General features: G+C 42.6%; 1 protein-coding gene across 1 annotated transcript; it reads left to right on the plus strand.

Moving 5' to 3' along the window:
* The first annotated feature begins 8,011 nt into the window (after positions 1–8,011).
* LOC148028076 (triacylglycerol lipase SDP1-like) lies at positions 8,012–11,546 on the plus strand. Its single transcript, XM_087689913.1, has 5 exons — positions 8,012–8,587; positions 8,767–9,633; positions 10,134–10,277; positions 10,424–11,213; positions 11,380–11,546. Exons 1-5 carry the CDS (start codon positions 8,012–8,014, stop codon positions 11,544–11,546), a joined length of 2,544 nt encoding a protein of 847 aa, XP_087546039.1.
* Positions 11,547–13,320: the final 1,774 nt, after the last annotated feature.

Raw genomic sequence — 13,320 nt, forward strand, 5'->3', positions numbered from 1 at the left:
GAAACAATGGAGATTGCGGCCATTACCTTGGGTAGGGACAAAGTTATTGACATTGTCCATCCTTGCTTTCTTCCTCTGTCCCTGGCTTTGACCTTGAAGTCTCTTGGCTTGGGGCCTATATTCTCCTCTGTTCTAATCATTATAAGACCAAGTTTTATTACTTCTTGGCTTGGCCTGCACTTCCTAAATTATGAGCGTAGCTCGAATGAGTGCGTCTTGAAGGTTTGTTGGGCGCATAGATTCGAGGCGAGTATTCACAGGTGGGTTTTAACTGGCAAAAAACTTCAAAACTTGTTGTATCATATCCATTTGTGACACATAATTCAGAAGTGAGACCAATTTTGAGTAGTATGCGTCAAGAGTCAGACCCACCTGTTTTAGCTCGTAGAACTCATTCATTTTCTGCATGCGGTACGCAAGTGGTAAGTATCTTCCTTGCACAACCTTTTTTCAGCTTCTCCCAAGTAACAGATCCTTCCGAGATCCCTTGATCTCTGCACCATTTCTTCCACCAAAGCGGAGCTTCGCCGATGAGCTTCAGCTTGGCGAGAATTGCTTGGTTGGCGGGTGTAATACCAGCCGCTTCAAAGTAATCTTCCATGGACTCTATCCAAATCTCAACATCAGCTTGGACAGTCCTTCCTTTCCCATCAAATTCTAGCGACTTGATCTGCTTGAGAAGAAATTTCTTCTCCTGAATCACGGCCGTACTTGATGTAGGGCCGGACAGGGAATTTGTATCTGGGGTTGTGCCTGGGTAGAGGATTCTTAACGTTAATAACTCGCTAATCGTTATGATTAAATTTCATATCCAATTCAGCTTTTAGCCAATAACCTAGCCACTTAACTTTTTATCAATACTCAAAGATAAGACAAACATTGATAAAAAGAAGTCTTATTCCATTCGTATGGGCATAGCCATTTCGGAGTACAATATTTCTTGGGATGGTAGAGCAACTGGTACATTAGTTCGGGGAGAATAATGTTGTGTTACATTTAGCCATGGGAACTAGATAATAGTATGGTTTTGGGTCATGGATCTTCAGGAATCGATAAGTCATCGGAAGTTTAGGGTATCCTTTCCTTTGGTATCCATTCTTCTCGTAGCGACCCAACACCTTGATCCTATTGGTGGGGATTATGCGGGTCACTTTCTCGTATACATATGAGTTCAGTTCGAACCTCCAACCTTCCACATGTAAAGTTGTGTTTACGTGAGCCTCAACAAAAATGAACAGCTTCACGATCTTCAGGTCCTCCAACCACTTGATTCCCTTTAGATTGGTTCAAAGGTACACAAACTGATTCCCGAGTCACCCGTCCATCTCCATTCCACACGTACAAAGGTGATGGATTATAAATACAGTCTAGGATGTTCATTATATCGATCCTTCGAGGATAATCTAAGGAATGCATCGCATTCATAAACATGACTTGGAACACTAAGAATCTATTTCATGCTTCATAATTCTGCAAGAGAGCATTGAAAGTAAGGAAATGTTCTTAACAGCAACATTTGCTTTACTTCTTTTTATTAAGATTTCTTATAAAGATAGATCCTTCATTGGTTCGCTTTGATACCAACTGTAACGTGTCCACCTGTTTCCTTTCAGAACACATCTTAGCAATCATCGGAAAGAGAATCTAAAAAGCTCCACCTGACACTCCTATGGAATGTTACGGGATTTGCAATCTAGGACTTCCCGTGTCTGCCACGTAGCGGAAGTATTCCAACCGTTCTCACTTAGGACCGACCTGAATCAGGGTTTCCCTCAATGGTCACTTTCCTAAATGGCAGCTAGTGTCGAAACCCAGGCAAACTACTTTACACAGAAACATCAGGGTCAAAGCGGATTCATGCTGCACTTGGTTCAAGGAGAATAGGAAATGAGAGGGATGCAAGGCTCGACCTCTCTGCCCATAAGGCATAGTCCCATTCCATCCCCCTAAAATAGCATAAATCGAGATTCTAGTAACCTAACTCTAGGTCAGCGCCCTTGATGTTCATTTCCTTTGAGAAGAGCTCCTTTCCGTCCATTTCGATTGAGAAAAGTTCCTGGCCAACCGGCACCACCCATTCATAGGACGGACCCATGGCCACATCCACCACACTTTCCTCAAGGTTGCTTTAGTTGTCTAATTACCTACCACATTTAGTTGGACATGCATCAAGCAACTTCATTAATTAGCCATTTAGACACTGGTTCCTTCACGTAATCTTAGCACTTGACATAGAAAAACAATCTCAAACAAGTTCATTTTCAACAAGTTATCTTATTTATCTTCGAAAATAAAGTCCAGGCCACAGGCTAATCCATAATCCGCCTAAAGGCAATCCATAATCCGTCAAAGGCTATCCACCAATCCACAAGGATTGCTAGTCCAAGATTCCGCCCATAGACTAGTATGCGGGCTTCGAGATCTAATCTCGAGTCACGTTGGCCTCTTGTGCAGGGCCTGGAAGGTAAGAGATTTACGGCCAGAGCCCCCCCTGGCACCCAAGCGTCCTCCTGCTCCAAGTAGCGCTCAACGGAGAGACCTCACACGACGGGTTCGGTCGAGGTTCCCAGCGCGGCTAACAACCCCCTTGGTTAAGGTCAGGCAGGCAGTCGGGGCTAACTGAATCTGCCTCTCCCTTCAGGCCTTCAACCTGAAGCATTAAATATCTTTCCATCCTTTAGTTCCTTGAGCAAACAAATCCAAACAGTGCTCCTAAACTATTACAAGCAGAATCAGTTCCAATGGTCGTTTATTTTTGGCCAACTGCTAAAGAGTGAATCCTTCTCTCCGAATGCATCCAGCACTCAATTTGGGATCAATTGCGACTTGGCGAGATCCCCAAGGGTTTGTTTATTAACCCTTTTGTCCTTGGGTTAGGGCCATACCCTATTAACCCAACTTAACCAATACCTTAGGCTTTATTAACAGTAAATCCTGGCGACCATGTCGCTTTAAATTGATTGATCCTTTGCTTTCAAGCAAATATCTAACTTTCCTTAACTTGGCAAAATTTCCCAAGAAAAGTGATGTAACAGGATGATTACTCATCCTCTTGCAAGTTAAGCTTGAGCAAGAACCTGCCAACCTCATTCCAAGGAATGGCAAAACTCTCTTGTGATCAAACCACAAGACCATGCAATGTTGCAACTTGTTGCACAAGTGTCGCATCTATTCCATGGAATCATTTCACCCCCTAAACGACATTTCCTAGTCAAGGAATTATGTTTAGACAAGAAGCAGGGTTTAGGGTGTCTCTTACCCAATCCAATCCTAATTGCACTAGGCGGACTAGGGATTCCAACTCAATCCAAGTTTTAGCATTGGAACGAGTGATCCTTAGGGTAGAAACCCTAGATTGTTACTTGCATGAGCGTCCAATTGTCCCTATATTCTATGAATGTGGGTAGGACCTTTGCGTATGAGGGTTTTGACTTAGCAGCAAGTGCAAAACTAGGCCAAGTCTTTAATGTGCTAAACCCTAGTTAGCACTTGGGTTATTTATCATATCAATTGAATTATCCTATGCGAATCCCTTGTGGGCTAGGTGATTTAGATAATTCGACCTACTTGTCTTGTGACAAGGATGAACCATTCCTAGAGATGTTAACTTGATCTAAAGGAGAAAGCCATGTGAAACATGTCACAATTCACGTAAACATGCAATTCATTGCTTTTACGTACCACTAAACTCGCAATAACCCTAATTTTTCTTGTTAAAAATCAAATCGCATGATAAATTGCAGAATAACTTCCATTGAACCTACTAGGTCTTACATTCAAGGATCATGCCCACAATTCTTTTTCTAAGCTTTTACGATTTCATGCTTTAATGAACCATGCAGCCTTTCCCTAAATACAACTCTTGATGAATGAAATTTTGTGTACGATGAATGTGCAACATGCAATCCTTTCCTAACTACAATATTGTGAAATTCATTCCAAATAAAGCTAGAGTTAATCTTTTCCGTGCAAGCCCATAGAACTATTTCCATGCTCTCCTATTTCCTATGGGGTTAACGACTTTCCCTAATGAATCATTACAATGAAGATTTGTCTAAAACTGTGACATGCACTTAATCTTTCCATGTTTAGTCAAAGGTGCACTTAACAATTCAACCTTATAATGATAAGAAACCGTTGTTCTAGGCTCGTCACTTTGAAATTAACGGAAGGGCAACTACTGATAAGGTCGTGAGACGCATAGACAATTTACGTTTTTTCGTTCATCATATTGAAAATACCAATGACCCAATTTCATGTCATGAATTACTTCTAGTCATTGTTCAAATAGTCAACTTATTTCGAATTGCATTTAACTAGGCTAGGTAAATTTGACATGCATAACTTATTTCCAATTGCTTCCTAGTCCATGAAATTATCGTGCATAATGCATTACTTTGCGTGGAATCAAAATTAGTAGAAACCTGGACTTGTGGATTCGTGGAGATGTCCACGTGAATGTTAGGAGAAGAACCTCCCCTGGGCACGCCTTCGACTTCTTGGGGGCCATCATGGCCATAATTACAGACTTCCAGTTTGCCTTTACCCTTACGCGATTGGTAAATTTGCTCGCCTTGGTAAGCACCCTCAAGATCTTGCCCTTCTCCCTCATACACAGGAGATCCCTTCCGACGTATGGATCCATGAGAATATCGACTTGCGAGATTTGGGCTTATGGAAGGCCTTGTGGGGTTGGAGCTTGGATTGTGGAGATGGGCCTTTTACGAGAGAGCTCCGGAATGGAACTTTATGAGGGCTTGTGGAATTGGGGTTTTCACAAGCAGGCTTGTGGGGTTTGAAGCTTGCTTGCGGAAAGGGGCTCTTGCGAATGGGGCTAGCAGGACTGGAGGCTTTATAAGTTTCTTCTTCTTCTTTTAAAATCCCCGGGTGGCCACATGGAAATAGGGCTTAAGGAAGCTGAGACTTCCCCCCCCCCCCCCCCCCCGTGCGCAGGAAATCTTCCACAAAAATGGGTTCCCTTAAAAACCTGGGGTGGCTAGTGGGAAGGGACTTATAGATGGCTTGTGTCAATGGGGCTTATAGAAGCCCCCCTTAGAAGCTTCTTAAAGGAAGCTTCTGGCTAAAGTCAAAGATTCAACGTGGAAGAGGGAGGAAATTTGGAGACTGACGTAGGGGGGAAAGAACGAAAAAGAAAAACTTATGATTGGCTTATTAGGAAATGGCGGCGGCCTGATGGCCTGTGGCGGCCCAACATGATGGTACTAGTGGGTGGTTGGCCTGGGCGGCGATCACAGAGGCAGCATGCAGTAGGCGTCGGAGGCATTTTCTCCTTCCCTCCTCGATCTTGCAACACAGCCCGTCCTTCCTTCTTTGGTGCAGCACGACATTCTCTGAGTCCCCCTGTCCTGCCCACTAAGGGGGTTTTATATAGACCGGGGGGGAGAGGGGATCTCCACAACATGGGCTGTGCATGCAACCCACGACTCCCTCATGTAACCCACCTCTCCCACCTAGCCCATCCCCTTCCCTCCAGCCATGCATCGGCTGGGGGAAATTAGCAAAAAAATTTGCAATTAATTGAACATTATCCACTTAACCCCCTCCCAAGAGGGTGTTTCCTCGGGGTTATGCGGATTTGAATCCCCGAGCTTGCTTTGCCAATGCGGAGGTCTCGATTTCACGTGTGCGGTTACGAATTTAACTGCCGGCAATTCCAATACGGAAGATAACGTTTGCTTGAGTTTACGCGGCATGCGGGGTATCAATATTTACAAGCAGGAATATTACAAAAGCACTTGAAAATATTTATTATTTTGTATGTGCATGGGTGCATGATTTAAATATTTCATTATCGGACATTGTATTTGGACACAACCTGACTTTTGGGACGCCCAACCGCTTTATTCTTTATTTGGACAAAAGTAAACATAAAAGCCAAAGCATGTTAATTGTAAAATTGAGCTATTTTTTAGCTTTGAGATGAATAAATTTATAAATACATGCCTTGTGAAACGCTCACACAAGGCATGGGGGGAGATTGTACCCAATTTGTCTCTTTTCTTCATGTCATGCAAATCTTTCTTCTTACTTTTTGAGGTTAAGTAGAGTTCTTTTGTTCTTCGGGACCTTCTCGTGCTCGCTACGTAAGCATCCAGTATCTGATTTTCGTACCAAAGATGGTTGTATCAAGGATGCTCAATAGTTGAAGTTGTAATGACTTTGCATTTAGAGTTCTTTTTATGTAGTTTGGTACGAGTGACACCACGTATTTGTTTCTTTCTTTGCAAGACATGGTCGGCATTTAGTTATCATCATGTTGACTCCATGTTGTTGGCATACAAGGATGAGAATAGTGCTTGACAAAGCCTTTGTAACTTGTATTTCTTCTGTAGATGGATCGTTCTTTTACAAGTTAACACCATGATGTTGCATTGTGACTATACCATTGGATGCACACATTGTTAGTCTTCCAATGATACTTTCACATTCTCGCCTAAGATGATTCAATTTTTTGTATGTCGTACCAAGTTGCAACAAATGGTTTTAGTGATGTTTCTCTAGAAGCCATAGTTTTCATTTTTCTAAAATTCGTGAAGGATGCCTTGTGACTTTATTTCATCATAGTGTCTATTGATCTCGATGAGAAAAATATGTTTTTGTCATAAAACTACAATATGCTTATTTACAGAAAAACATGCTATACTTCGTAATTTCGTTTTTTTAAGGTTTTTTCTTTCAACGTGCAAGGATGATGATTTTTTTAATTCTTAATAGTAATTCAAATAAAATCAAGAAACAATAACAATACTTCAAAAACTTAAAAAAATAGATAAAATAAGAAAACATGCTGTAGTATGCCAAGGAGTTGGCACAAATCTCTTCGTAATTAAATAAGTATGGGAGAAGGTGCCATTCCCCTACCTATTCAAAACATTGTTACGCTTTCTTTTTCGCCATATGTTCAAAAGATTGTTTTCTTTTATTTTCGTTTCACTACTATTTACTAATCCTAAAAGGGAAAAATGAGGAAGATTTAAATCTAACCTTAATAAATTGAAAAGAGTAAGGACAAAATTGTTTAAACTAATCCTCTAAAGAACGAATGACTAAGATTTGAATCTAACCTTTGAGCTTGCAAACGCAATGACCAAGAAACTGATATATGCGTCTCCACACACTTGTGTCTGATCTTTCTCTCTTCTCAAATAAGAGACGAATTTTGTAATGAAGAGAATGACCTATACTTCTTAACTCTCTCCCTTTTATATAGGCTTAAGGCTTCCCAATGTTCAAAGCTTTCCTTTAAGCTGTTTAAAGCATTTGTTGTTTACAAACTTGAAAAGCCTAAAAACTTTCAAACGTCTAAGCTTTTCTTCAATTTTGGGTATACCCTTATGTTTTTCTTCTTTAACCCAAAAAAATAACAAAAAATGTAATTAGAAAATGTCACATAGTTACAAGTGTAAAAAGAGAGAAGATAAAGCATAATCGGTATATAGTTGCTAGTGTAAAGAGAAGATAAAGCAAAATCGGTATATAGTTGCACGTGTAAAAAGCTCCTTTATGGTTCAGTCGCGTGGGAGTCTGGGACTCGTGTGAGTGCTCTTCAAAGGTCCAGGCAGGAACAAGCTTCAAACAAGTCCGCCACCTGCATGCTATAATTAGTCGTCAATCAAGGCTTTCCTGTGATCTCGCTGCTGCTGGTTTGGATGAAGCTGCGATTAGGCAACTAGGTAAGAAGAGAATGCCGGTCCCAGGATATTGCAGACATGGACGCTTCCCCTTGCATCTCGCTGGCGTGCCGATCGGCCTTTCCTTCTGCCGATCGCCATTGATCCAGCAGAAGAGCAAAAGGCAGGCGCTGTCTCCTTCCCGCTCGTCGTAATCTTCGTCCTCCTCTGAAGACGGCCTTCTCGAGCTGGGTTTCGACTTCCGTTAGGGTTTTGATCCCCGGACAGCCCAATTTCCCCTTCTAGGGTTTCAACCGCAGGCATCCCAAAGAGTGTTATGTTTCAAGAATTCTGTGCCCTAGCTGGCCAGCTGCAGTCTCATGGAATCCAGTGACCAGGCCTCCGTCGGCGTCTTCTCCATCGGCCCCTCCTCCGCCCTCGGCCACGCCATCGCCCTCCGCCTCCTCTTCTGCAAGTCCATCTCGGAGCTGTACCGCATCCTCCTCGCGCGCCTCCTCTCCCTCCGCTCCTCCACTGCCGCAGCCTACCGCCGCTTCGGCTCACCCCTCCTCCGGCTCCTTGTCCTCCCCCTCAACCCTCGTTATCCTCACGTCCTCCTCGGCATCGTCCTTGGTGCCGCCTTTCTCCTAAGAAGATCGCGCAGCGTCCAGGTGAAGGCCGAGTCATCATACCGCAGGAATTTCTGGACCAATGTCATGGTGAGCGCATTCACATACGATGAATGGGCGCATGCTGCCCGGATGCTTGAGAAGGAGCGAGGGCGGCGCAAGGACAGCGATTTGTACGACGAGGAGCTTGTCAGAACAAAGCTCCATGAGCTTCGATTGCGGCGCAAGGAAGGTGTTGTTCAGGATATCTTGTTTTGCCTCCGAACTGACCTGGTGCGCAATCTTGGGAATATGTGCAACCCAGAGCTTCACATGGGGAGACTTCAGGTCAGAGTCCTGTCTCTTCAAGTGATTTAAACAGCTACCTCTCCAGGTAAAAGCAGGAATTGTTGATTATACTCCAACCATTTGCGTCCTGCTGAAAGTGCAAATTTAGTCCTTCGCAACAAGGTTACAAGGCTATGTCTTTATAGTCAGTCTGTCTTTTATTGGTTCTGGTTTCTCAGGTTCCCGGGCTTATTCAAGAATATATTGATGAAGTCCGTTACCATTTGAGAGCTGTATGCGATTCGGATTCTGAGGATATCCTGCCACTGGAAGAGAAGCTGGCTTTTGTGAGGGAAACAAGGCATGCATTTGGTAGAACTGCCCTTCTTTTGAGTGGAGGAGCATCCTTGGGAGCATTTCATGTCGGCGTAGTGAGGACCCTTATTGAGCACCGTCTCCTTCCTCGGGTTGTAGCTGGGGCAAGCGTGGGTTCCATTATGTGTTCCGTCATTGCTACTCGTACCTGGTCAGAACTGCAAAGCTTTTTTGGGGAAAATATGCCGAGCTGGCAGTTTTTTGATCAGTTAGGGGGCATTTTTACAATTGTGAGTAGACTATTCACAAGAGGAGCAGTTCATGAGATCCGCCGCTTACAGCACATGTTGAGAGAGCTGACACAAAACATGACATTTCAAGAAGCTTATGACACTACTGGCAGAGTGCTAGGCATTTCAGTCTGCTCACCACGGAAACATGAGCCTCCGCGGTGTTTGAATTATCTAACATCTCCTCATGTAGTTATTTGGAGCGCTGTAACTGCATCATGTGCATTCCCTGGCCTTTTTGAAGCTCAGGAATTGATGGCAAAAGATCGACATGGGCAGTTAGTGCCTTATCATTCACCTGTACATGTTGCTCTAGAAGAACATGGGGTTGGAGCTCGACATTGGAGGGATGGTAGTCTTGAAAGTGATTTACCAATGGTGCAATTGAAAGAGCTTTTCAACGTGAATCATTTTGTTGTTAGCCAGGCAAATCCACACATTGCTCCTCTATTGAGATTAAAAGATGTCGTCCGGGCATATGGAGGAGATTTCGCGGCTAAGGTAACACAGCTATGAACGTACATTGCTATATTTTCTGCAGTTTTCATATTAGAGAAGGCTATTTGCTAGTGCATCTGTGAAGGTTAGTCTGGATTTGCAAGAATTAGCATTTTGCAAGTGTGTGTGAAAGTAGAAATATGACAATCTGGGATCTCACAGTCCAGTGCATCTTTGCACGTTTTTAAGATGCATTCTTCATGCGCATTCCTTCTTTATTATTGATTTTCTAGCTCCCATCTAATTGATTGCCGATAGACCCCCTTGTTTTCCTTTGTCTTCCCCAAAGACTTTCTGCCGGGTCTATTTCTTTGAGGAAGCACAAGTTTATGGTTATTTCTAAAGCATTCTATGCATGCATTCAGGAAGGTGCACTCGTACTGTTTTCAGTCATGTTACTGCCCGAGGATGTATGCCTCAGTGTGACATCAATATTATTGGCAAGTGCCAATGCTTTGGTTGTAAGGATCTATAAGCAATCACCCTTGCAAATGTTTTTGCAGCTGGCCCACTTATCACAAATGGAAGTAAAGCATAGATGCAATCAGATATGGGAATTAGGGTTTCCAATGGGTGGTATAGCCAAGCTTTTTGCTCAAGATTGGGAAGGGGATGTCACCATTGTAATGCCTGCCACCCTTGCACAGGTGAATTTTACATCACTGTTCTTGTTTATATTTGTGATTTAGTAGTAGTAGTTCTGTTTATGTTTCTTTAGCATTTATATATCTGTGAATTCAACTTCGGGAAGGAGAGTAATACTTTGTATGTTTTGCTTTGAACGCTCTTTCAGTTTGCTAAACTCATACAAAACCCAACTCCGTCAGAGCTACAAAAAGCAGTTAACCAGGGGAGACGTTGCACTTGGGAGAAGCTTTCGGCAATCAATGCTAATTGTGGGATTGAATTGATGCTTGATGAGTGCGTGTCAGAGCTGAATCGCAGGCGGAGATTGAAACGGAGTTTGGAACGGAGCACATTACAAATATCAGGGTCAACAAACAGAATGTCTGCTGCAAAGAGAATCCCTTCCTGGAATTGTATTGCCCGTGAGAGTTCTTGGGGTTCACTAGATGAGGATGGGATGCTGGAAGCATCCATTGATGCTGCAGGAAATCCTTGGGCTGGTCCTTCAACTGGAACATTGAGGTTCTCTCGCAATCCCTGCGATGGAAGTGACAGTGATGGTGAGAATATCGAATCTGTCTACCATCATTCCTGGACCCGAGCAGGTGGACCTTTAATGAGAACCACCTCAGCAGCACAGATTATACAGGAGCTTGGAGGAGAGTGGATCTTTCAAGTGAGCAAAGAAGAATTACAATCTCATGAAAGCAGTGACGAAACAGATATCGGCCATGCTCAAGCCTCTCCTAAGGAGCCCCATAATAGCAAGCGAGGCAATAAAATATTCGAGAGAGACACACACAAATGTAGCTGTACATTACATACAAGAAAGGCCGATGATAGTGATGTGGACGATCAGGAACGTGCTGTTGATACTTGTACCACTCTGAAGAGTGGTATACCTTGTAGTATCAACAGTGCTACAGACCACTACATTCTACAAGAGATTGGTTCAGGTAATTCTAAGCCTTTATTGAGCATGTAGCTAGGTACATGTGCCTTGTTTTATCAGTAAGCAGCATCACCACCTACGGAACTGGCCGTGCTTTTACCGCTGAATAGTATCGCCTCTCTCTGGGTAGCTGCTAAGTTTTGAGGCTTGTCTGTTTGCTCATGTTGCAGGACTGGCAGAGGCAAGCCTGCGGGAGGCCATAGGAAATGCCTCAGCTTCTGAGGGTGGGGTTGCTCCGTCAAATCGTAAGCCACACAGAAGACTGGAGCACGGAGGATTTGGTTCTTTCATTAATAAGGATGTGGATTCCTCCTTAGTGGAGAATGAGCAAGTCTAATCGTCCGACAAATGCGAAAAAGCCATTGTGGGTTGAACTGTGGGAGGCCTGAACTGCCAAGATGATTAGTGATGCCAGCTTTATTGGGATAGAGATGCAGGTCTCTGTTCCTTCTTAGCTTGGTATCTCTTAAAGAATGAACTTAACCTGCGGCATTTTTATTAAATCATGGTTTTACCCCTAATTATTTGATTTGGTGTGCATTTAGTTTCAGGCATTCTGATGGCCCTCGAAGTGTGCAGCAGAGACTTGGATTTCATATGTGCATCGGTGGCCTCGTCTTGCTTTACTTCACTCAGGTCCTATGCAAGATGCTTACTGAATCAAGGGAGACTCCTCTAGCCTTCTCCCGACCTTTACTTTGAGTAAAATGTCTAAATTCCTTCACCGAGGCACATAACTCTAGAACTCAAGTGTAGAGACCTAAGGAAGCTTGTTACTCTCATTTGGCTCAAAAAAAAAATTTTCATAAAGCAAATGGAATTTTCCTCAACGTTAACCAATATTTATTTTTCACAATGCAAATAACTTTGATGTGATGTGTCCATTTGTTCTTGTTCAGGTTTCAAATTGAAAAGCTATATTCTTTTTGTTTTCATGGACTTCTCAAATCTATGTATATTCAAAACATGAATACATTATGGGATTTCACTAGGAGATTCCACATTTTGACATTCAAGTAATTCTCTTTCATGAACTTCTAAAACCAGGTTGTATGCATGTGCATGTGTGTCTAAAGGATCCTTCAAACATTCTAGCTAGTTTAAACCAATCTAGATTGAAAAGATGTTCTCTGCATCCATGCCTTGCCGCCTGTTGCCTTATTGCAAGTAAATATAGAATGTTGTGTATCTTCATGGTGATTGGCTCGCATGATAACACAAAAAAATGGTTGAAGATAGGAATTACATGGGCCTCATCCATTCAAAGTCACTTCTTGGCAAAAGGAAGGCTTTCTTGGCATCATGAAGGGCACAATCTACAAGTGTTGCCATCAAGTGAACATGTGGAATAAGATGCATGGGATGTGATCTCAAGAGTAATCCAAATTGGATAATAGAACATAAGATCGTTGACCAAATCAAATTGATGGTCTCAAGGCCTTGCATAAGCAATCCAATGATCACCTCCTTCTATGCTTCCATACTCACTAGTTGTTAGACCATCTCTATTGAAGAACAATTGCTGAACTTATAAATAGAAACCTATTGCAAAGAAAACAAATAACTAATTTGGCAGTTGAAAATATTAGAATTTGTAGTAGGTATATGTTCTCTTTCTCCATCTCTTTGTAATCGAGTGGGTAGCTTTGTGGTAAGCTACATATTTTATTAACCTCTCTCTCTCTCTCTCTCTCTCTCTCTCTCTCTCTCTCTCTCTCTCTCTCTCTCTCTCTCTCTCTCTGTGTGTGTCATTGTCGGGCGTTGGAAAGGTCTAGGTTTAAATCCACTAAGGACCAAGGGAAAGAGGGGACTCTTGAATATATTGTCGATTACAAGAAATAGATAAACCCAATAAATTTTTTAATTTTTTTAATACTCTTGGAAACTCTATATAAATTGCAACAAATCCCTTCAAGTTGAATACATTGCCCCTAAGACAATACTTTGCACAAACTCTATGTGAGATAGTTTAACTCCACTCTTCTAATTGGAAGAGATTACAAGCAAAGGAAAACTTCTTCAGATCTGTTCCAAAAATCTCCTCTTGGAGGTAGTCTAGGCTAAAGGCACCCATAAAGAGAGAAACTCACCTATCTTTTACTTTAGTCATG

This window comes from Lygodium microphyllum, chromosome 12 (assembly GCF_053477565.2).
Source record: "Lygodium microphyllum isolate KBCC chromosome 12, Lygodium_microphyllum_v1.1.10, whole genome shotgun sequence".
Classification (NCBI taxonomy): domain Eukaryota; kingdom Viridiplantae; phylum Streptophyta; class Polypodiopsida; order Schizaeales; family Lygodiaceae; genus Lygodium; species Lygodium microphyllum.